The 22,600-nt window shown below is 35.2% G+C and overlaps 1 protein-coding gene and 1 pseudogene across 4 annotated transcripts; one reads left to right on the top strand and one right to left on the bottom strand.

Moving 5' to 3' along the window:
* The first annotated feature begins 5,898 nt into the window (after positions 1-5,898).
* On the top strand, positions 5,899-10,665 carry LOC133815545 (probable zinc metalloprotease EGY1, chloroplastic; annotated as a pseudogene).
* A 4,302-nt stretch (positions 10,666-14,967) lies between these two features.
* On the bottom strand, positions 14,968-22,600 carry LOC133819503 (peptidyl-prolyl cis-trans isomerase FKBP65-like). 4 transcript variants are annotated; one of them, XM_062252763.1, is made up of 5 exons: positions 22,191-22,600; positions 22,006-22,092; positions 19,443-19,582; positions 19,222-19,347; positions 14,968-15,296 (listed from the first exon to the last, which is right to left on the bottom strand). In XM_062252763.1, the coding sequence occupies exons 1-5, from the start codon at positions 22,375-22,377 to the stop codon at positions 15,288-15,290; spliced, it is 549 nt and encodes a 182-aa protein (XP_062108747.1). In that variant the 5' UTR covers positions 22,378-22,600; the 3' UTR covers positions 14,968-15,287. The 4 variants fall into 4 exon arrangements, with proteins under 4 accessions (XP_062108747.1, XP_062108745.1, XP_062108748.1 ...); XM_062252761.1 differs by lacking the exon at positions 14,968-15,296 and adding an exon at positions 18,127-18,404; XM_062252764.1 differs by lacking the exon at positions 14,968-15,296 and adding an exon at positions 18,127-18,493.

The raw sequence follows: 22,600 nt of genomic DNA on the forward strand, positions 1-22,600 counted from the left end.
GGACACGAGATCCTGTCATTCATGGATGGATACTCCGAGTACAATCATATCAGTATGGATCCACCTGATGAGGATCACACTAGCTTTCAGACCGATACAGAGCTTTACTGTTACAAAGTAATGCCCTTCGGTATGAAAAACACTGGTGCGACTTACCAACAACTAGTCAATCACATGTTCAAGGAGCTGATTGGTACAAACATGGAAGTATATGTTGATGATATGCTGGTTAAGTCGAAAAAGACAGAAGGTCACATAGGGGACTTGTAAGAGTGCTTCAACATCTTGAATAAATATCAAATGAAGCTGAATCCCCTCAAATGTTCCTTCGGAGTTGGATCAGGGAAATTCTTGGGATTTATAGTAAACTCACGAGGAATTGAGGCCAATCCTGAGAAGATCAAAGCCCTGGTCGACATGAAATCGCCAACAAAGATCAAAGATGTTCAAAGTTTATTCGGAAGGATTGTTGCTCTAAGTAAATTTATCTCCAATTTGACGGACACATGCGTCCCATTTTTTAATCTACTTAGAGGCAACAAGAAGTTTGAATGGACGGAGGAGTGCGAACAGGCTTTTTAAGCTTTAAAGATGCACATGTCGCAGCCACCGATCCTATCGAAGCCAATTGATAAAGAAACCATGCTCATCTACTTGGCGATCACAGAATATGCTGCTAGTGCTGTTCTGGTAAGAAAGGATGAGAATGTTCAAAAGGTCATATATTATGTAAGCAAAAGGCTAATAGGAGCAGAACTGCGATATCCGCCTGTTGAAAAATTAGCCTACTGCTTGATTTTATCGTCCAGAAAGCTGAGACCATACTTCCAAGCTCACCCAATCGCAGTTTTAACCGACCAGCCTCCACGGCAAATTCTACAGAAGCCAAAAGCCGCTGGCCGATTATTGAAATGGGCGGTTGAACTTGGGCAGTTTGATATCTCTTACTTACCACAAGCAGCGGTAAAAGAACAAGTTCTGGCCGACTTTGTCGCAGAACTCACTGGGCTGCCAGACAGCGAGCAGCCAGAAGGGACAAAAGAGCCTGAACCTCAAAGCCAAGCTCCCTCATGGAAGTCATTCACGGATGGCTCTTCTAATGAGCATCACGCTAGAGCCGGAGTGATTTTGATAACGCCTGAAGGTCATCGATTTCACTGCGCGATTAGATTCGACTTCATGGCGTCCAGCAACGAAGTAGAGTACGAAGCACTGCTCGTAGGGTTACGATTAGCCAAAGACATGAACATAAAGTCACTTGAAATCTATAGTGACTCTCAGTTAGTGGTCAATCAGATCATTGGAGAATACCAAGCCCGAGGTCTAAAGATGGTTGCCTACCTGAATAAAGCAAAAGATTTGTTGGCCCAGTTTAAGAAGTATACCCTCCAGCAAGTACCTCACAACCAAAATTCAAACGCTGATGCTTTGGCCAAGTTAGCAAGTGCCAAGGATGTTGACACCCTGAATATAGTACCAGTTGAACGGTTGTCTGCACCAAGCATCCAAGCAGAAGAAACCTTTTTGATGATTCGGGCGACGAATACATGGATGGCACCTTTCATAGAGTACCTGACGCATGGAGTGTTACCTACGAACAGAAACAAAGCCAGGACTCTTCAGCATCCCAGTCGATGGAATTCTGTATCGAAGGGGGTACTCGATGCCACTCCTCAGGTGTATTTCAAAAGAGAAGGCCAAAGAGTTAATGAAAGAGGTCCATGGAGGCTTTTGTGGGGACCACGCTGGGGGCAGAGCTTGTCAAAGAAAATCCTAAGACAAGGGTACTTCTGGCCAACAATGAATGAAGATTCGATGGAATTTGTTCAAAAGTCCATGGCCATTCGCAGTATGTGGTATAGACCTAATTGGATCTTTGCCCAAAGGGAAAGGCGGCGTCAAGTACGCCGTGGTAGCCGTTGATTACTTCATAAAGTGGGCTAAAGCTGAGCCACTTGCAACCATAACGACCAAGAAAATACTGGACTTTGTGGTCAAAAACATAGTGTGTCGCTATGGATTTCCAAGAAAAAATTTCTCAGACAACAGCATGCAATTTAATAGTGATCTGTTTACAGATTTTTGAGAGGGGCATGGAATTATCAAGATCTTTTCTTCAGTTGCTCACCCTCAGGCAAATGGACAAGTCGAGGCAGTCAATAAAATGCTAAAAGATAATCTGAAGAAAAGGCTTGAGGAAGCAAAGGGGGCATGGCTAGAGCAATTTCTTGAAGTCCTCTGGTCGTACAGAACATCCCATCGAACAGCAACAGGCCATACTCAATTTTCCTTGGCTTATGGATATGAGGCTATGTTGCTTGTTGAGTTGGATCCGCCATCAGATCAGAGAATGACATACGATCAAGGCTCTAATAGCCAGTTATTGATGGAATCTTTGGATTTGTTCGATGAAAAACATGAGCAAGCCCAACTCCGAGTAGCAGCTTACCAGCAAAAGGTCGCCCGGTATTTCAATTCTAAAGTACGTGAAAGGAAACTTAATGTAAGAGACCTAGTACTTAGAAGAGTTTTCCTCAGCACCCGCGATCTGGCCGCTGGAGTACTCGGACCTAACTAGGAAGGACCGTACCAAATTGAAGATGTCCTCCATCCAGGCACTTACAAACTTGCTCGCTTAAATGGAGATCTCATTCCTTGCTATTGGAATGGAGAACACTTGCGCAAGTATTATCAATAAACAATTCTTCTTAAAGAATTGGCTTGTATTAATTTTACTTTTTACAAGTTTATGAACAAGGGTTAGTCATTTTTATGACTAATCGCTTATAAGTGTAAGATCATTTTAGTGATCGCTCGTACAGACACGATTTGTACATTTATTACGAGAAATAAAAAGGACTGTGCGCAGCCAGTCAATCTTGCCAACTATTGTATTTATTACAAGTATTTGCTCATTATGTGTGTTGTTTTGCTATATTTTCATTTTTACAAGTATTCATTCCGAGTAGAAATGTTCGAACACGTCCTAGTCAAGGCAAGTGACCGAGGACCTAAAGCTCCTCAATCACTTGGGGGGCATATAAGGTATCTAGTAAGCAAAGCATGTCAAAAGGTATGTAAACACACGAGCAAAATAAGTTAAAGCATTCTAGGGTGCTTAGAGTATTTTTCAATTTTTTTTGTTATTTTGTTAAATCAATCCAAAGTACTATGCTAAGTTCGGTCATGCGAACAGATGTTATAATAAAAATGCAAATATTATAATATCAAAAAGGAATCCCTTTACACCGCGAGCAGTTACTGCTCGGATGTAATTGTCTATTAAAAGAAAAGTTGCCCGTGCAGCAATAAAAATATAAATTGTCTTGACTACAAGATAACATTAAAGAAAAATAAAAATATTACGAGGCAGGAGGGTCTTGCGAATTATCCTGGTCGACAGTGGTTCTAGCTTCATTTTCTACGCCTTCAATCCCTGTGGCTAAGGAGATTTCTGGGGAGGCAGGAACATTGTCTTTCTCTTCTTCCTCCAAGCGAGCAGTGCACAGGGATATTTCAGTTCGCCTCAGGCGATTAGAAAGATAATTGAAGTTGTCTCCACGGTTGCGCTTCCAGAAATCATAAAAGCAATGGTGGGTGGCTTCCCCATACCTTTCCAAGTTGCTAGCATTAATCTCCTCGAGCTCCTTAACGCGCCTCTCCAGCTCCTCAGCCTCATTTCTGCTTACGTCTAGCTCAACCTCAAGCTGTTTGGCCTCATGATAGTTAAGTTTAGCACTCTCCTTAAACTTCCCTTTGGCTTCATTGTCTTTGGTCAAGGTAGTCTGACACTGTTGAAGTTCGGCGGCCAGTTCAGTATTTTTCTCGAGCAGTTCAGTGTTTTGCCTGAGCAGCTTAGTGTTTTTCCCCTCGAGCACCTTGACCTCCTCAACATGCTTGGCATCGGATTCTTTGGTCTGGGTGACCAAAACCCCCGTGCGGCGCCAGCCAGCAGTTATAGTCAGCATTCCCTATGATCACATGAAAAGATAAGATGATGGCGGGAAATGACAAAGTAAAATAAATAAAACTTGGCAATAAAAAGCAACTTACACTGGCTATCTTGTTCAGTCCTCGGTTTATTATCTGATCGGCCTCCATAGATTTTGTGCCGATGATGGCCTCTTAGCTATGTTTGTGCTTTGAGAGTTTGTATATCCTTTCTCTGGGCACGATGACCACTGTGCTTGTCAGTACATCTTCAGGTTGGTCGTGAGGTGACTAGTCAGCAGGTGCCGGAGGGGTAGGATTCTGGTCGGCTGGTGCAGGGGGAGACTGCTAGTTGAGTGGAGACGGAGGGGGCGTTGTTTCTTTTGAGGGAGCAATAGCTGGAGGATCATCAGTCCAGGACTTTTTGGTTGAAGGAGCCTTGCTGCTCTCCCCCTTCATGCTCGAAGGAGCAGCAGGTGCGGTATAGCAGTCGAACATATCTCCAGACGACATATCTGCAAGTAAGAAAACATTGCGAGCAGTTAGACGATATGTATAGATGGAGTAAAAATGAGAACAAGGAAATTATAAGTAGAGTTCCCGAGCTATAACTATTGGTCGCTACATTACTCACTGAACAATTGCTACACTCACTCACTGCATGGAAGAAATCTGAATTTAAATTGGGAGTGTACTTAAAGTTGCCATCCCCGTCAAAGAAATGACAGGGAATGGGCAAACTGTCTAAAAGTGAGAAGACAGAACTATTCTCGTCTGAAACTCTTCGAGGGGTGCAGGGGGTTCGGAAATTTTCTTTTTTCCCTTTCCCATAGAGGCAGGGGGAGCAGCTGCTCGCGGGGTGCTGAAGGGTTCCCTGATTGTCACCCCAGTTTTCCTCCTCCTTGGAGGTTGTGACACGTCTTGGTGCTGCTCGGGAACTTCTCCGCCAATGGCACTCCTTGTCGTTGACTCCCTCACATCCTGGTGAGGTGCCAGAAGACTGACCAGCCTTAGGTGGGCTTCAGTGACAAGCTGTTTGACGCTTTTTTCTACATCAATCATGCTGGCCGGTGATGCTGCTCGAATCTCCATTTATGGAGTAGGAGTTGGTCGCTGCCATGGACCTGAAGAGTGCTAATTTTCTAAGAAGGATGCAGATAAAACAAAAAGAAATAAGCAACCAGAGAATAAAGAAGTTACCTCCTTGGGTGAAGGCTAGGTTGTTGGCAACCAGATCAGTAGTTTAAAAGTACTCCTTGAAGTACTTTCCTACATTGGACTTGTAGGTAGTCTCACTCGGGAAGATGCGAGTCGATTGCAGGTGACAGAGATGAAAAAACCCCATGTTGTCTTGGTTGGGGTTGGATTTTAGATCGAACAGGTAGTTGATCTTATGAGGTGTAAGGATAGGCCACTTTTTATGGTTATATAGGATATAGAGTGCAGAAAGCATTCTATACCCGTTCGGGGTTATTTGGAAATGAGCGACCCCGAAATAATTGGCCACTCCCTAAGAAAAACACTACAACAATTTTGACTATATATTACGGTAAAAAATGACATATATTACAAAGCGTTAATAATGGGAACACACGCTTTTTTTTCAGAGACAATTTAGGCGCCAACTATTTCATTTGTCGCCTAATGAAAATTCTATCTATCCCATTTGCCTCCTCTGCCCTCTCTTTCACACTCACTCCATCGAATCTCTTCTCCCTCACGCGATTCTCCATCACGACATCTCTCTTGTTGGAAGTAAGAACCCAAGAGTCTCCTGCCTATGGAAAGAACCCCGTCATTCCATCTGAACCTCTTTCCCCTTTCCCTCTTTCTCTCTTCAATTCCGAATGTGTGCTCCTCTCAGAAATTAGGGTTTTTTCTTTCCCTCTTTCCTCTTCAAAACCTCACAACCGAAACTAAAGATGTTATATTCCCTCAAATTTGCCCAACTTTCGACATCTTCTTTGGATGGGTAAGTTTCGACACTTTTAGTTTCAGATTTTTGGCGATTTCTCCCTTACATTGCTATGTATCTATATCATATTTTTATATATATATATATATACTGACTCTGTAGCCTCCACCAATTCGACAACGGCGACAACGAAACCCCCGGAAGAGGCCGAAGAGACACCAAAGACAAAGCTTGAGTCTGAGAAGCCTGCTCCGGTTTCTTCCAGGGTATCTTTTTTCTTTGTTATCTGTTATCTATATTCAACAGTATTTTTGTAAGTATCTATTTCAAGAATTTTGCTTTTTTTTTTTTGTGTTGCTTGAATGGAATTATGGACTTAGCAAAATCAATTTCTACTTTTGTTATTCCTTATGGTCTGTTCGAAACGTGATTTTAAGGACGAAAGGGAAAAGCAAGATTTATGGGATTTTCATTATAAAGAGGGTTGAAGGAGGAAATTTAGGGATGTAAATTCAGTGAAAGTTTGGATTTTTCATTTTTCTTCACTGTTAGATTGACAAAGATGTAAGTGATGTAAGTTGCGAAAGAAAATATTTAGCAAAATATTTTCCTCGGTCATTTCCCTATCAATTTTTTTCCTAGAAAATAGTGCTTTAGTAATTTAGTTTGCTATAGTGAAAGTGAGGTGTGATTTGAAACTTAAGGTTCTGAAGTTTCACTTTTAACTTATTTGGGAAAATTACTTGATAGCATTCTAAAGCAAAACTATCTTATTTGGGAGATTGGTTGCTCTTTTTTAGTTTTTCTTATTCCCGAGAGAAGCATATGGTTGTAACTAATCTACCATATACTGCCCATGATTATTTCTTGCAAGGTAATTGATTAGCACTGAGCATCCTGATATGCCATGTTACTCTATGATATAATGATATCAATAATGAGAAATAGGACATTGGGAGAAAGAGGACAGTTGAATTTGTTTGCATACATCAACAAATATAAAACAATGGAAAAGTTGACCCTAATCTATCAAAATATTCCTTCTTCAGCTACCAACACCACCATCATTTGGACCGGCTTATAGCAATTTCCAAGTTGACTCTTTTAAATTGATGGAGCTTCTTGGACCAGAGAAGGTTGATCCTACAGATGTAAAGCTCATTAAGGACAAGCTCTTCGAGTATTCTACATTCTAGGTGACCAAAGAATAGCATTTTGGAGACCTTGGTGAGGGTGTTCTTTTTGTTGGGAATTTAAGGGGGAACAGAGAAGAAGTGTTTGCCAAACTCCAAAGTCAGCTGGTTGAGGTCACTGGGGACAAGTACAACCTTTTTATGGTGGAAGAACCTAACTCAGAAGGTCCAGACCCACGTGGAGGGCCACGTGTTAGCTTTGGCCTGCTGCAGAAAGAAGTCTCAGAACCATGGCCAACAACACTTTGGCAATATGTAATAGCTCTCTTGTTATTCCTTATTACAATTGGCTCTTCTGTGGAATTAGGAATTGCATCTCAGGTATAACGATATTTTATAGACTTTCTGATATTTCTACATATTACCATTGGTATCTTTCCTTATCATATAAATGGTTCATTGAAATGGATATCATTTTACTAATTATTCTCAATAACATACCTTTTTGTTAAACAGATCAATAGTCTTCCACCAGAGGTGGTGAAATATTTCACAGATCCAAATGCAGTGAGGCACCAGATATGGAGTTGTTATTCCCATTTGTTGATTCTGCTTTGCCCTTAGCATATGGTGTGTTGGGGGTTCTACTATTCCATGTGAGTAGGATTTCATTTTCTTAAAAATAACTATAGAAAGGAAAAACACAAGTCTCATTCAATCTAGCTGACCATGGCATAATAATATGTAAATTATTTTCATCTCTCTGATTCTGTTCTGCGTGCTATTCTAAAAAAAATGTGTTCAGTTGTGTATGAGTAAGGGGTCTAGGGTTCGAACCCAAGCTGAAACTATGGATAATTACTTCTTATTTAGAAAATTAACCAGCCCACGAACCCTACATTGATAGCAACTGAGGTGATGAAACTAAATAAATTGACTGCTATTTTAGTAAAATTTGACTTTATTTCTTTAGACTTTAATACCCTATAATTAATAATTTGTTTAATTATTAATTCTTTTGTACTAATTAAATTCATACAGGTCATCTAAAAGAGTCACATAGTCAACATTGGTATTCTCTAAATGCACCATTTTGATATAATACCAACATTATTTGTAAACTTGAGATAACAAACAAGATTTGTATCTCTACCACACAAAAATAAGACAAAAACACTGTTGGAATTGTGATACAATAACTTTACAAGTTTAGAAAATAATGCATATCAGTTTATGCTCCACCTGTCTAATATTTCAATCAAATATCTTATATTTTCAAGTAATAGAGAATATCATAGAAAGGTTACTCTACAAAAATCACGAGTAACTTGGTGACTAACCTTTTGTTTAATATTGTTCATGTGCGAACCTTTTTGGGTTATGACTTAGTCCTATATTTCAATTGTTTGACATATTATCAATTGAGTGTAGGAAGTTGGGCACTTTCTGGCTGTATTTCCCAAAAAAAGTAACACTTAGCATTCCTTACTTCATTCCTAATATCACCCTCGGAAGTTTTGGTGCTATCACTCATGTGCGTACATGATGTAATTGTTTCTTCATTTCCTTTGTGTCTTGTTCTTCAAATAGTTTTAAATATATGTGTTTATTTTCTTTACTTCAGTAGGTAGGATCATTTATAATTTTTTTTAATGTTCTTTTTGTTCCTTTTTTGAGGATATGCTCTTGCTACTTTGTGTGTGTTTCAATCATAAAAATATTGTTTTGTCTTTGAAAAAACTAGTATAAATGAAAGGAGACAAAAACGAAGTTGTTTGAAATTTCTTTTTGTTTGAGAATTTTTTTATCAACTGTAAAAGTGTTCTAATTTGAATCATGTCTCATTAAATTTTCATTATGTATCCTTATTATTTAGTTTAAGGTTTTTACTTAATCAGAAGCCTATTAATTTAGGTTCAATTGCATTCAAACTACTAGCTTAGTCATATCAAAGCAAAGATCTAAATTAATTAGGATAATAATATTATAAGAAAGATATATGATTAAGAATCATGTCTTTACTACATTGGCACATGAGAGGCATGCAATAACATCTTCACTCATGTTTTACCTTCTGATTTTTGACATTGTCCCTGTTGTAAGTATAACTTTACTTCTTTGGTACATAATGACATTGTAAAGGGACTTGACCTCCAATGCTTTATATTGTTGAGCTGCCGTATTATTTTTTAAAGTTCAAACGACTACCTCCGTGAGCAAACTGGACTATTAATTTGTTATTTATCATCAGTGAAGAAGCTTTAAATATCTGGGTCTGTCTTTTGTTCTGGTACTTCTGTTTCACAAGCTCAAGAAATTTTCTTGCTCCTTTTAGTAAAATTTGTGTGTTTCATGGTTCCATTGTATGCCTGAATTCTTATTTATAGTAAATGATTTAGGTTGGGGTGCCATGGGTTCCATTTTGTTGTTGTTTTTTTATTTTATTTTTCTGTTGGCTTCACCGAACCCTGGTTATGCTATCTATCAAAGCTAGAATAATTAATTCACAGTTTGATGTTGGGACAGCCTAACACTCTGTTTTTTAATTTTATTTTTAATCTTTATTGCAGGTATATATCATAGACTATGGTCTTGCAAAAAAGTATAGCGATCTTCGGACGCACAAGCACATTCCATACAGGTAACAGATATTTGAGAAATATTATGGTCTTAAGTAAAGTGGAAGGTGTTTATATCATGTGTAATGATTATCACTATGCTGAGTTTTAACTTATAAATGTTAATATTAAATAACAAGTTTTTAGATTGGTTTGGGCAAACATTAGGGTGATACTTATGTGTTTCTCATTATCAATTTTGTGTTCTTGGATCCAAATTTTCTTGAACCTTCAAATTTCTTATCATTATGTTAATTTATTGCTTCAGGGAAAACTTGTTATGCAAATGTTAACACTCACCTTGGATTTGGTGAGCCATTTATAATTCCTAATTAGAGAATATGTTATTTGTTTCTCCCTGTAATGCTTGAGACTTTTGGGCTTTATCTAATTGTGAATGTAATCTTTATGCAGAGCAAAGCAGAAGAGATGATTTGGAGTCTCTTGGTTATGTGCTTATGTATTTTTTGAGGGGAAGGTTGGATACTTGTGTGATATGCTAAAATCCATTTTCCTTTGTTTTATTGTTCTGTTTCACCATATTATTTACTTATTTTCTTTACTAGTCTTCCTTGGCAGGGATTAAAAGCAGGTACGAAAAAACAGAAATACGACAATAACAGTGAAAAGAAGATGCTTACTCCCATAGAGGTATGATCTTAAGCTCTTGCAAGTAGTGTAGGGTGAAGTTAGCATTTATAACTCTCATATGAGTATGGTATTATTAGCTCATTACAGATGGTTGGTGGTGAATTTTTCAGCTCACTTCCATTGATACCATGTACTGTTATTTTTTAAAGTAAAGGCATGGGAGATACTGATATGCCTACTACTTTGACAGGTTCTTTGTTTATTCTGTATACTCTCTCTTATTCATGTTTATTCTGTTTTTCCCCCTTTTGTAGGAACCAAGTGGGAAACTAGTTCTAAATCCTGGGCCATCTGCAGAAAGAATAAAGACCCCTTCAGGTTTGTTCTTTTTTTTCTTGGAAACATCCACCCTCGCTGCCCTAGTGGACATTGTTTGCACATGTTTAGAAACTCTATTATGTGGTCAGGGAATTTTTGAGCCTTTTTCTCCTTATTTAATGTTGAAGTTAAACTAATTGCTCATTATTTTATGTTGGAAGTTAAATTGTGCTGAGCCTTTTACATATTTTATTTATGCATATTCTATAATATGATTTTATGAGGCTTTTATTCATGTGAAAATATATAATATTGATTGTATGGGTTTTGATCATAAATAATGAGATTGTTGTTTGGTGCTGTCATATTGCAATCACATGATACAATTGCAATTAAATGTGTTCGGCATGTCTCATATCTATAGATCTGTTTGTTCAAATAGATTTGAATGATTAATCTTAAAGAAATTTTATTTGCTTAATTGGTTGACCATTAGACTTGTTCAACACAGCTGTAGGCCATCTTTTTCATGATTTTTGTTGAAGTATCTAATTTGCTCTATGGTTTGAGCAATTCTTATAAAAATAAACATAAACATATATGGAGACAAATCGAACATTACAAGAAGCACAACATCAGTATTTATAGGCCATGTTTGGAATGTGAAATTGGATTGGATTAAAAAATATAAGGTAAAAAACATTACTGACTAGTTCAGAAGAGAATTTGGGTTTAGTTTTACACTAATGAACATGACTAATTCATACATGTTTCATATCTTGCAAAGCTGCTTTGTTATGGTTTATACTGTACATATTTTTGTTTAATCTAACATTACTTACTTAAGTAGTGTTGGGTTTCATTGCTTTTGCTTTTCATATATGTTTCATTGCAAAGTTAAATTGTTTGACAATAAGAAGAGATTAACAGTTGTAGGCTTTAAAAATTTTCAGAGCAACATCATGAGGAGGTTTGCCTTGGAAACCTGAGGAGATTTCAATTTAGAGAGCTTCAGATGGCAACAAACAACTTCAACAGCAAGTACTTGGTTGGATGATGAATTGAAGGATGGAGCAAGTTTCATGCATGATTTACTTTTGTGTATCTTATAATGTTTCTGTTTTTCATTTTTAAAGTAAAAAATGTTCAAGATTATAAAACTTTATTATGTTATGCTTTCAAATTTAAGTTAGAACTAAGATCTCATGAAGTAGAGATATTCATGGTTTGAATAAGTTATTGTTTAATGTAATACTTGTGGTTTATCAATCTATTGAGAATTACATTTCATGATTAATTTTGATTTTTTTTTTATCAAAATCCAATAATAAAAATCTTTTAATTAAAAAAAAACCTTATAAGTATACTTATCAAAATAAAATTTAAAATATATTATCGACACTAAAGTAACAAAATTTTATTACTAGACTTTTAATATGTTATGATTTAGAAATATATTATAAGCATAACAAATCGTTATGATTTTTATATTATAACAAACTAAAAATGCTATCAAAATAATAAAATGTAACAGTAGAAAAGTGTTATGCATAAAGTATAAGATTAAACTCCAAATTTATAATCAAATACTCTAACTAAATGTTATTATTTGAATATTATAGCAACTAAAAATGTGTTATTGAATAGTTTAAGATAACATCGAACATAACATTCGAATAACGTTATAGAAAAGACAGGACTTTTAATAACATGGGCTATGTTAGCATTTTCAGAAGCGCTATCAATACTCCCAGTTAGCAGTTTTTAAGTGCTATGAATACTATTTTTTCTTGTAGTGAAAGGATGAAGAGACAAGATTTCTCCTGCCTCAATGTGGTAACTCGACCAGGCGCTGAAGGCACCGCCAGGCAGGTTTGCCCGCTAGTCGTTGGTAGGTTTGAATAAAGTTACCCCAGAAAGTTCGTACTTCCTGGGGTAATTGTTTAACATCCTAGCAGTGATTTGGCTAGGAGGGGCAATGTACCATTCGACGTCTGGTCGAAGGACGTCCCAGGGTTGGGCTTGTGTTTGGATTTCGGGATCAGTGTTTTTGACTCTACCACTGGTCGAAGGAATTTCAGCCCAAGCAGCAAGCTGATTGTAATATCCAACATTTTTATTATAAATCAGAGTTTTAATACATAAAATGTACAAGTTTACAAATTTAAGAAATAGTAATGGAAAAATAGTGTTTAAAATATGATTTTATGTTTTTAATGAGATTAAAGAGAGAGAAACTTGAGTAGTCAAGTATTGGACCCAAATGTCATATAATTTTAATTGGGGATTTTTATAAAATTAAGAAAGTTTTGCTAAAGGGCTTATTTGAAAAGAATTTTAATATTTTGGGTCCAAGTGTAATTTTAAAAATAATTTTTTAAAAAAAAAAATGAAAAGAAAAGGCTTCAGCCTTTCTTTTTTTACCCGAGTCTCTCTCTCTCTCCTCAGAAAACCTCTCTCTCTCTCTCTCCTCTGCGTATTACTGTTGCCGACGACGCAGGAGTACTTTCCGCCCACCATTTTTAGCCACGCGCCGGACCGTTGGATTCAGAGGCCTCCGAACTATCGACCTGCGCGGGAATCTAGAGCTCACTCGCCGATTAAACACCTCAACCACTCGATTTAAGTTAGGCCACCCCGCAACTTCAAAGTTGCGATTCGGCCACCTCGGGCATCTGTTTGCCGATCCGTCACCACCATCGTGCTCCTCGTGTTGTGGGCTTCAAAACCCAATAACTTGTTCCTACATCTACCATAGTTGGGTGGTGGGCCCACCACGAGCCACCGCGATCCACCGTAGACCGACGGTCGAAACTTAGTGTTCGAGGTTCCAAAGTACGTTTTGAGTCTCAGAAAATCATCGTTTGACTTATTGTGGAACCCAATCATTTTGGTATAGTTTCTTTAACCTATATATTGTGATTTAATTGTGATTGATTAGAGTAATTGTTATTATATGTATTTATGGTATATAATAATATATTATTGATATATGGAATATTTTCTGTAATTTACTGACTGTCTGGGATTATATATATTTTTTATACAGGTTTTGATTTTGGAATTGTCCACTTTATAGCCGTTGTGCTGTCTAATTTTCTAGAAAATATTATATATTAAATAAAGTATAAAAATACATATTTAATTGATTTTATATTAATATGGAAATTATTATGATTAAGTAATTTTAATTATTATTGTTATTATTTTGTTAAGTAAATCAATAATACAGATTCATATATATATATATGAAAAGTATGATTTATAGTAAACCTATTATCTAACCATTATTATTGTATATTAATATTTGAATATTAAAATAATATCAAATATTAGTTTCTTACAGTTATTGATATTTGTAAGACTAGTGAAGTTTGGAGAAAGTATATTTATTATATCACTGGAATTGATATTATGACTAATTAATAATAATATAAATATTTATATTTATATTATTATCATTATATTGATTATTACAACTTTATGTTAAAAATATGATTTCTTTTATAAAATGACTATTTGAATATATACATCCATATACGTATTGCTATTGAAGTATTTTGTTATTAATATCTAATTATAGACGATAATTATTATTTTTGTTGGGATTATTATTATTATTATCATAAGGGTACATTATCTTATGAGCAAGGTTTAAAGCATGGTTTTATATGAAGAGTTATTTGCATTACGTTGATAATAATTTATTATTATCATTTATATAGTTTCTGGTATTATTAATATACACTATCAATAGTGTATATTTATGATTTTGATAGAATTTAATAAATGATGTGCCTTGAATAGAATTTGTATGGATTTGATTGATTGACTCTTGGTGAGGAATTTTAAAATAAGCTAAGGACCTAAGGTAAGTAAATCTCACCTTTTGTGCTTAAGTGTAAGATGCATGACTACATTGATTGTGTACATCTGATGAGTTAAGTATGGTATGATGATGATGCATATGATAAGTATGTGAAGAATGGTTATATGAACACCATAAGGGTGTTGTGTGATATGTAATTGATGAATTCTGTAATATGTGAAAGATGTCTTACTTGGTTAAGAATGATATGAATTATGTGCAAGTATGTGTTCTTATGTTGATGGATATGTGGATTACTCTATGTTCATGATTTGTTATATGTTATGATATATGAAGCGTTTAAGTTTTTAGGCTGGAAACCTTAGACCTGAGCCATAGCTCTACGTTAAGGTATAACAACGCCACCAACCCAAAGCTTCATGTATTATGACTAAAGATGTTTTGAGTTATATGAGATGTGATACAATGCCTTGATTGAATACCATCAACATGAATCATGAACATGAACATTGGCATTTCAGCATCAGCATCAGCATGTATGCATGGCATGTACAGTTATGTGATACATTATTATGTGATATAAGACCATGCATATGAATATGAGAAAAGTTATGAAATGCCTTGAAAAGTTTTATGTAAAGTTAAACATTTTAATGACACAAGGCTTAAGCAAAGTGATAATAAGATGTTAAAAAGGGTGCCACTGTTTCGATGAAGCAATCAAGTAAGTTCAGTAAAGAAGACGGAGGTCTATTAAGGCTTATAGTGGCCGTCCACTAGTGTGGGCTAGGTCAGAGTTGACCATTCAGATATGTTTGCCATGTTCCCGTCTTTCTCCTCTATATGTGTAATAAGTATGGCAGCTATGGCAACGATGAAATGAGTGTTATGATGAGCCTAGCTGAGATGATGGCTAGCCGGAGGAGAACCCATGGGATTCTATATGATATCTGTTATAAGCCCTGCAGGCATTTGCCGAATCAAACAGTGTCCACAAGTGAAATCGGGCCCATAAAAATGTGAAACCAAAAGAAAGAGCATAAAAGTAAAGTTTGAAAGTGTATGAGCAATAAATGAAATGCATAAGTATATAAGTCAGCATATTAGTATATGGGCACTTCAAACTCACGACATTCATGTGTATGTGTATGCATGAGATTTGCTTACTGAGCGTTAGCTCATTATGTTATTTTCCAACATTTTTCCAGGTGTGGCTTTAGCTGTTGAGCAACTTGTGGAGCACGGACTCAGTAGCAATGCAATAATGGTTTAAGAGTTTTCATATGGCTGCCTTAAATTTAAAGTATTCATACGTGTAATAATTTCTTCTAATAAGTTTATATAAAAGTTTTAAATTTTTCCGTATTTCTTCGTATCATTTTATTTAATTCTTTTGGTCAAGTGCCTTACATACTCGTAAACCCTAGAATTACGAGTATGTGACAGACGTACCCTACCTTAGGGACGTTACACTGATTTACAGAAGGTTTGATTGGTTTCTTTTATTCGGCGGTGGATTTTACTCTACCCATGTTTGATGAACTGGTCGAAGGTCTGTTGGATGGGGTACGGGTAAAAGGAATCTTCGGTATAAGTAAAGATGGTTGTTCTTCGTCCATAAGCAGTTGGGCGAGTAGGTCGTCGTCGAATGGCCTCTCACCTCCCCATGGATCTTGCATGAAAATCTACGAACAGAGAAAGGGAGATGAGAATCTACGGCCCAAAAGACTTAAAGGTGTTGAGAGTTGGAATAACGTTGCTCGTGTATGAATTTTAAGATTTTATATGACCAGCAGTATTCTAACAAAAACACTAAATCTTATGCAAACAGTTTAGAAAACGGATCAAAAAGTAGAAGTGAAAAGTTTTTCAGGAAATATTTTTTCGACTCTGAAGGGGCGAGAAAAACCCATTTTTTCTACAGGCTTAAAAATTGAAATTCTACTTCGATTTTCCGCCCTAAATTAATTATCCTTACTACCAAACAAATTCCTAGCCCCAGAAAAGTGTCTTTTTCCTACCATATTAAACATCGATCAGTATACCTATTTATCCCGAAGCAATTTTTTCAAGAACTCAAAATCTGAAACAAACTAGAAACTAAACATAGCATGGTGTCTCAGAGACGAAGAAATTCAAGAAGCTTACTTGGATGAAAATGGATGCAAATTTCCTAAACATAGAATGGCTGGGAAGAAACTCTATAAATCGTTGGAACCGTTTGGGTCTTCTAGAATCTGAGTGTAGAATTCTTCAAAGTTTTTGAGGAAGAGGAGATTGGTAAAAAGTGAAAAGTAAAAAGAATGGGTTATTTATATTAATCGTGGCATTGTAAAAGAGGTAATGATGGGAGTGAATTTTCAAGGCATGGGGAAACGCAATAGCTGTCAGATAGATTTTTGGGAAACTGAAAGGATATAATTAGTTGCCTTTTTTGAGAAGGTATGGACGGCTCTGACAGATTTAATAGAACATGCAAAGGGTCGGCATCTTAAGTTTACTTTATGCTCATCGCAATAAAATAAACTTGGAGGTAAATATTTACCCAAAAATGGCTCCTGATGATGTGGCAAGGATTTCTTGCACATGACAGTTTTGAGTGAGGGGATCATGTTCAGTCATCGACAAGATAATTGTTGGTTTGTCAAGTCTCGCAATTTAGTGTGACCAGTCTAGTCGTATGCTTCCATTTACTTCCTTTGTGATACGCAATCTTGTAATAATTATATTCATTTTATTACCTTGATACGTTGATCTTAATTGTAATAAAGGCTCATTGGCCCATGTAACCCCTTAACCCTATAAATAAGAATGAGAGAGCTCAAGGAAAGGACTTTTGACTTTGGCGCTTTTAATCTTTGTATTCAGATAGAAAAACATAGTGTGATTATCCACTGAAAGTTGTGATACTCCCAAGGGTATGAAACTCAAGAACCCTAGTTCTTTTATCATAATTTTGGGATTCAATATCAATAAGAATATTAAGTGGACGTAGGTCATTACCATCTAGTTAGGGCCGAACCACTATAAATAGCTTGTGTCACTTTCTTCCCATTTGATTCTTTTCTTGATTTCCTTTTTGTTCTTTGTCGTTTATTTGACTCCGTGTCATTGACCAAATCAAAGGTCAACAATAACAAAATCAAAAGCAAAGTATCCAACAAAAAATATAAATACATAATATACACTAAAATTAATAAGTCTACAAAAATTAAGCAACGACACTAAAACAAAAATATACCCTGAAGCTGATAAAATCAATAAATGCTAATCCAAAAGAATGAAACTTAGAGTCCAATATAACTATGAATTATCTACCAATATGCTAATAATGTCAAAATTTTGTATAGCACTTTATACTATTTAACCTAAACGTGATTAGAAAAACAAAAAGAGATGCTCAATATTATAAATCACCTCACCATAGACATCTGCCAATATCAATTCAAACAACACACAAATTTTTTTTCTTATCTCCGCAACACACAAATTTCTCAGATCCTACTTCACTAAAACACACAAGTTCTCAACCTTTCGTTATTACCGCAGCACACAGTAACAATCCCAGAACCTACTTCACAATGGATGAATATTTAAGATATCCAAACTCCTTTATCATTTGCATAGTATTAAAATAAAAGTTAGGCATACCTCTTGCAAACTGTTGCAAAAAAAGTTTCTTTGAAATTTGTCTCAGCACATACACACATTTACAATGTTATAATATATAATGAAAGTGAGTCAAATCTGAATTAAATAATTAAATAATAATGCAAAGAGGAGAAAATAAAATATAACTAAGGTATGAATGGTAATTTTAAAAGTTTGTATATACATTTTGTTTTTCCAATTGAAAGTTGATATAAATCTATTGTCCACCTAAAATACATAGAAAACTACATCATAACTTAGTTTATACTATTTTCAAAATGCAAAGATGGATTACACTTTTGATAGAAAACTAATATATATTCTGCAAATCATTTCTCTTGAACATTCCCGAATAAACCCAATGCTGAGAAGGTCCATGATTCATATAGTATAATTTCACTCTTTGTTGAAGTTCTTGCCTATCAAGCAGAGCAATGTGCAAAACAAATTAATTTCACCGTGAATGCCTCAGCAGACACGCATATGCCACCTTAGTTGTAATTTATTTCTGAAACATAAAAGATCTTCTATTTGAAAAAATCAAATTAAGATTGTTTCTAGACTAATTTTCATGGAAAAAGCCATCTGAAACTGAAAATAGTCCTTAAAAAAACACTCAACCATAAACCCAAAGCAATAATTAATAACTTCCTACATAGGAAAGTATTAAATCTACGATTCCATGCTTTATTTCAACTTCAAACACCAATCCCTCTCTGGGTAAAACCAATCTCCAAAGTCGAATACAAATTTCTATGAATTCCTGATATTTTTAGAAACATGGGGTTTATATGATAACTGACCTCAAAGGATTGTATTTGACGATACAACCTAAGTTCAGTTTGATGAGCCCGAAAAACCCAATTTCCATTAGATTTTATCTTTTGTTGTACAAAGGCCTTCTAGGTTTTACTGATTTATATAGTTCATCTGAAATAGTATTTGATAATAATATTAAGTTTAAATGCCTTTATTCACCAAGTAGTCTGTATCATTTCTCATAAGTAAATTTGAATTCTTTTAAAAATACTAGAATTTAACAAGCAAGCAACACAGAAGAAGTGGAAAAATTCAGTACATGCAACATTGAACAGTTCTGGACAAAATGAAATTTTTTAAATATCATAAAATTCAAATCCTCAGTTCATATTGAATGCTGCTACAAAAGCTTTAAAGTGATGTGAAGGCTATATTAACTGATAATTCTTAGTGACATAATTGAAGATTCAAACTTACCACAATACGTAAAGCGTGAGGATCATCATCACGGTCAATAAGGGCCAAAAACAAAATATCCAAAGGAAGTAATTCATGAATCCAAACAAAAAATGCCAGCTTTGCACAAGTTTTCAGTAAAAGATCCTACAAAAGAAAAAAAAAACTTAATGAAAAGTCTGATAAAATGTGGCACATATTAAAAATATCAATGAAATTTCTAAAGGGTGCAACTTTTGAACCTGTAAGGAGTGCCCATGCTGAAGTTCCAACTCGATGTGGTGAAGTAGCACATCTACCATGTTAAGTGATGAGCTTTGTAGCTTGAAGGTGAAAATGTCATTACTCAGAAATATACTTGAACTCAAAAGTATATTTCTACCTATATAAAGAAAGTATATATCTCATAGGCTAGAAAAAAGACCAGAAGAAATTAACCAAGAGCAAGAACAAAGTTGATATGTGTAATTTGTAAACATATACTTTCTTTTAATATCCCTTTAAAAAATTATCTATTTTAATAATTATTTGCAAAAAAAAAAAAAAAAATCTTCCAAACAAAATGTGTAGTGAAATCTTACAATGATAACTACATTAAAATTTTCCATGAAATGTATATCTCAAAAGAAATCAATTAAACTACTTCAAATATTCAAGGAACAAAAATAGTGGACAAATCTATAATATGAAGATCGACCATATGCTTGTATGTAATAATAAAAACTATTTCATTCACCCTCTAAATTTAAATTAACTATGTCATCTAATGTGGGTGGGTTAGGCACTGCCTTATAGCAATATTCTATACAATACCGTCCCATTTCTGAATCGACTATTCACATTAATGCCTAGATATTAGCCTAACAACTTTGTGCTAAAACATGCTTAATGCCTGATAACTTATCTTAGTACTCTCACAAATAGAATTTCCAAAAGCTCTTATAATGCATCAATATCAATATCACAACAACCCACAACCAAAAGCTCAGAAAAAGTGCAATACAACACAAATACACCCTTTCAACTTTAAGCCTAGGAACAAAATAAGGGAAAGGGTACAAGAAAAGAGCACTATATTAAGTGAACAGAATAAAAATAGGAAGTATTGATAACAATGAATAAGTACATGCAAAAGCAATAATGTATCGTATCAGGAGAACATAATATTGCCATTATAGAGAAGACAATAATTATGGCTTAAGTTTTTGGCAAAAAAGAAGAATGAGTAAAGGAACAAAAACTCACCACATAAGAGGTTGAAACAGAATTTGGAGAAAGGAAAACCAAATCGGAGCAAGTTGAAACTTAAAAGTTGACCATATGCAAATATATAAGGCAGTAGAAACAGAATTTGAAACCTTTGTATCATCATCCATAAAATCCTTAGGAAGCCCAAAATAAGAATATGCACAAAAGATAATCTATACATAAAATTAAATGGAAAGGAAGAAAAATAAAAATTGGATGGTAAATATCAACCTGAGCTATTGTCTACATTTAACTCATATATGATGTATAAAATACTTCCTTCAAACATTTAAACACAATATATAAAATGGAAAGTAAATACTATCATATTTTCCTAAGTATTATCATTGTGAAGCCAATTTTATTCTTTCAAATCAATAAAGTTTCTTTTTGTGTTCAGAAATCAAATTGGGTTACTTGTAAACACACACACACACATATGATAAGGTGAGGCCCAAATACCAATTGCATTGTAGACACAATAGTTGAATGAATTCAGTCAGGTCTGGATTAGGAAGAAACATTGCACAAAGAATGAACTTGATCATAACAACACAACAAATAGTAAGCACTAATAGAATCCATATATCAATCAAGTTTATATAACAAGATGGATAAGAAGTAAGATGAGATAAATAAAAAATACAAGAAAAACTTATGAATCAAACACATGCAACCTTGTATTTAATTCAAAGGTGCTTCAATTATTCCATGTTTTTAGAGAAGGGGAGAATAAAAATTCATCTTAATCACAAACAGTTGGTGTGCATGAATTTATGATACCCAACCTTAAGATTTTCACGAAAATCAACTCTGAATCGAGCTTCTCCCCATTTCTAATTCACATCCAGTTCGTATGAGAGGTCATCCAAATCCTAAAACCTCCACTGATTTTTATTCTTCTTTTACTTCATCATTCAATGTGTAGGCCGACATGGAAAACATTTTCCCAAATGAAGTTGACTCGTCAACTTCCTAACAAAGCTTTAGGTTAGTAAATTCCGTCACTTGGTAATTCGACAAAAATATGAAGCATTCTTACATGCTAAGTAGAATCCTAACTTGGTAAGTGACCACAATAATAACATAAAAATTAGTTAAATTCTTTTGCCAAAATCTGCAACACCAATGAAGAGTGACAAGACAAAAGAAAAATGACTTTAACTCAGAACTTCTATCAAACAGATGGTATGCCAACTGCCAAGGACTATAATATTAGCTCTCAAGACTAAGATTCATAACCACCCAAAAAGAAAATAATCTGCCATTAAATATTAATCATTTCAATGCATTAGACTCTTCAAATTTTCGATGTCAAACATCCAAAAGTAGTTAAAGAACTTCCAACTGCAGAAATATAATTTGAACTAAAAATCCAATATATTATATGAACACCAAAACTATAAAAGAATACAAACAGAAATCGGAAGAATTTAGCACCCTCAACATTCCTTTGGTTCAAGAACGCATGAACCAAATTCCATCTCTTCAAGAGTTTGTCTCTAAAAACTAAGCATTAATCATGTTATAAATATAGAAAAAGAAGAGAAATTTTACCTTGTCCAAGAGTGAACTTGAAGGGAGTCCCCCTGTCACGGCTCGAATCGAACTTAGTCCCATCTAGGACAGTTCCCGAGTAATGAACTGTAAATAAAAATATAAATAAATAACAAAATTCATAACAAATTACAATAACCCAATGTATTAGAATTGACTGAGAATGTTCAAAGAAAAATCTTCACCTTCAACCTCGTCACCAGTCTCGAGGGTATCCCAGGCTTCACCTTCCTTGAGAAGCTTCTTCTTCAAACCCTGCTTTCCGATCTCCTTATCCTCGTCGACCTTGAAAATTGTGCCCTCGCCGGGCAGATCAAAGTCCTCATCTATCTCTTCTGGCGGCGGAATATTCAAATTGATTTCGTCATCCATTGCTCGCAACGACGATGGTGACGCGATGCCCTAAAGAACGGAAGAAACAGACAACGGGTTTTCTAGAGAGAGAGAGAGAATTGAAGTGTGATGTGTTACTGAGCAGACTATAAAAGTAGAAAGATGGGAAATCGAGAGGGATTGGGTTTTCCATGGTTTGGGTTCAAGCTAGGAGATCATCTCGGCTCGAAACCGAGAGGAAGAATAAGAAGAAGATAGAGAG

This window comes from Humulus lupulus, chromosome 2 (genome assembly GCF_963169125.1).
Source record: "Humulus lupulus chromosome 2, drHumLupu1.1, whole genome shotgun sequence".
In the NCBI taxonomy this organism is placed as follows: Eukaryota; Viridiplantae; Streptophyta; class Magnoliopsida; order Rosales; family Cannabaceae; genus Humulus; species Humulus lupulus.

Coding starts and splice junctions, on each gene's coding strand:
- LOC133819503 (XM_062252761.1), bottom strand. CDS start 22,377: ATGGATGACGAAATCAATTTGAATATTCCGCCGCCAGAAGAGATAGAT. Junction 22,093..22,190: donor GACTGGTGACGAGGTTGAAG/GTGAAGATTTTT, acceptor TTTTATTTACAG/TTCATTACTCGGGAACTGTC. Junction 19,348..19,442: donor AGCATGGGCACTCCTTACAG/GTTCAAAAGTTG, acceptor TTTCTTTTGTAG/GATCTTTTACTGAAAACTTG.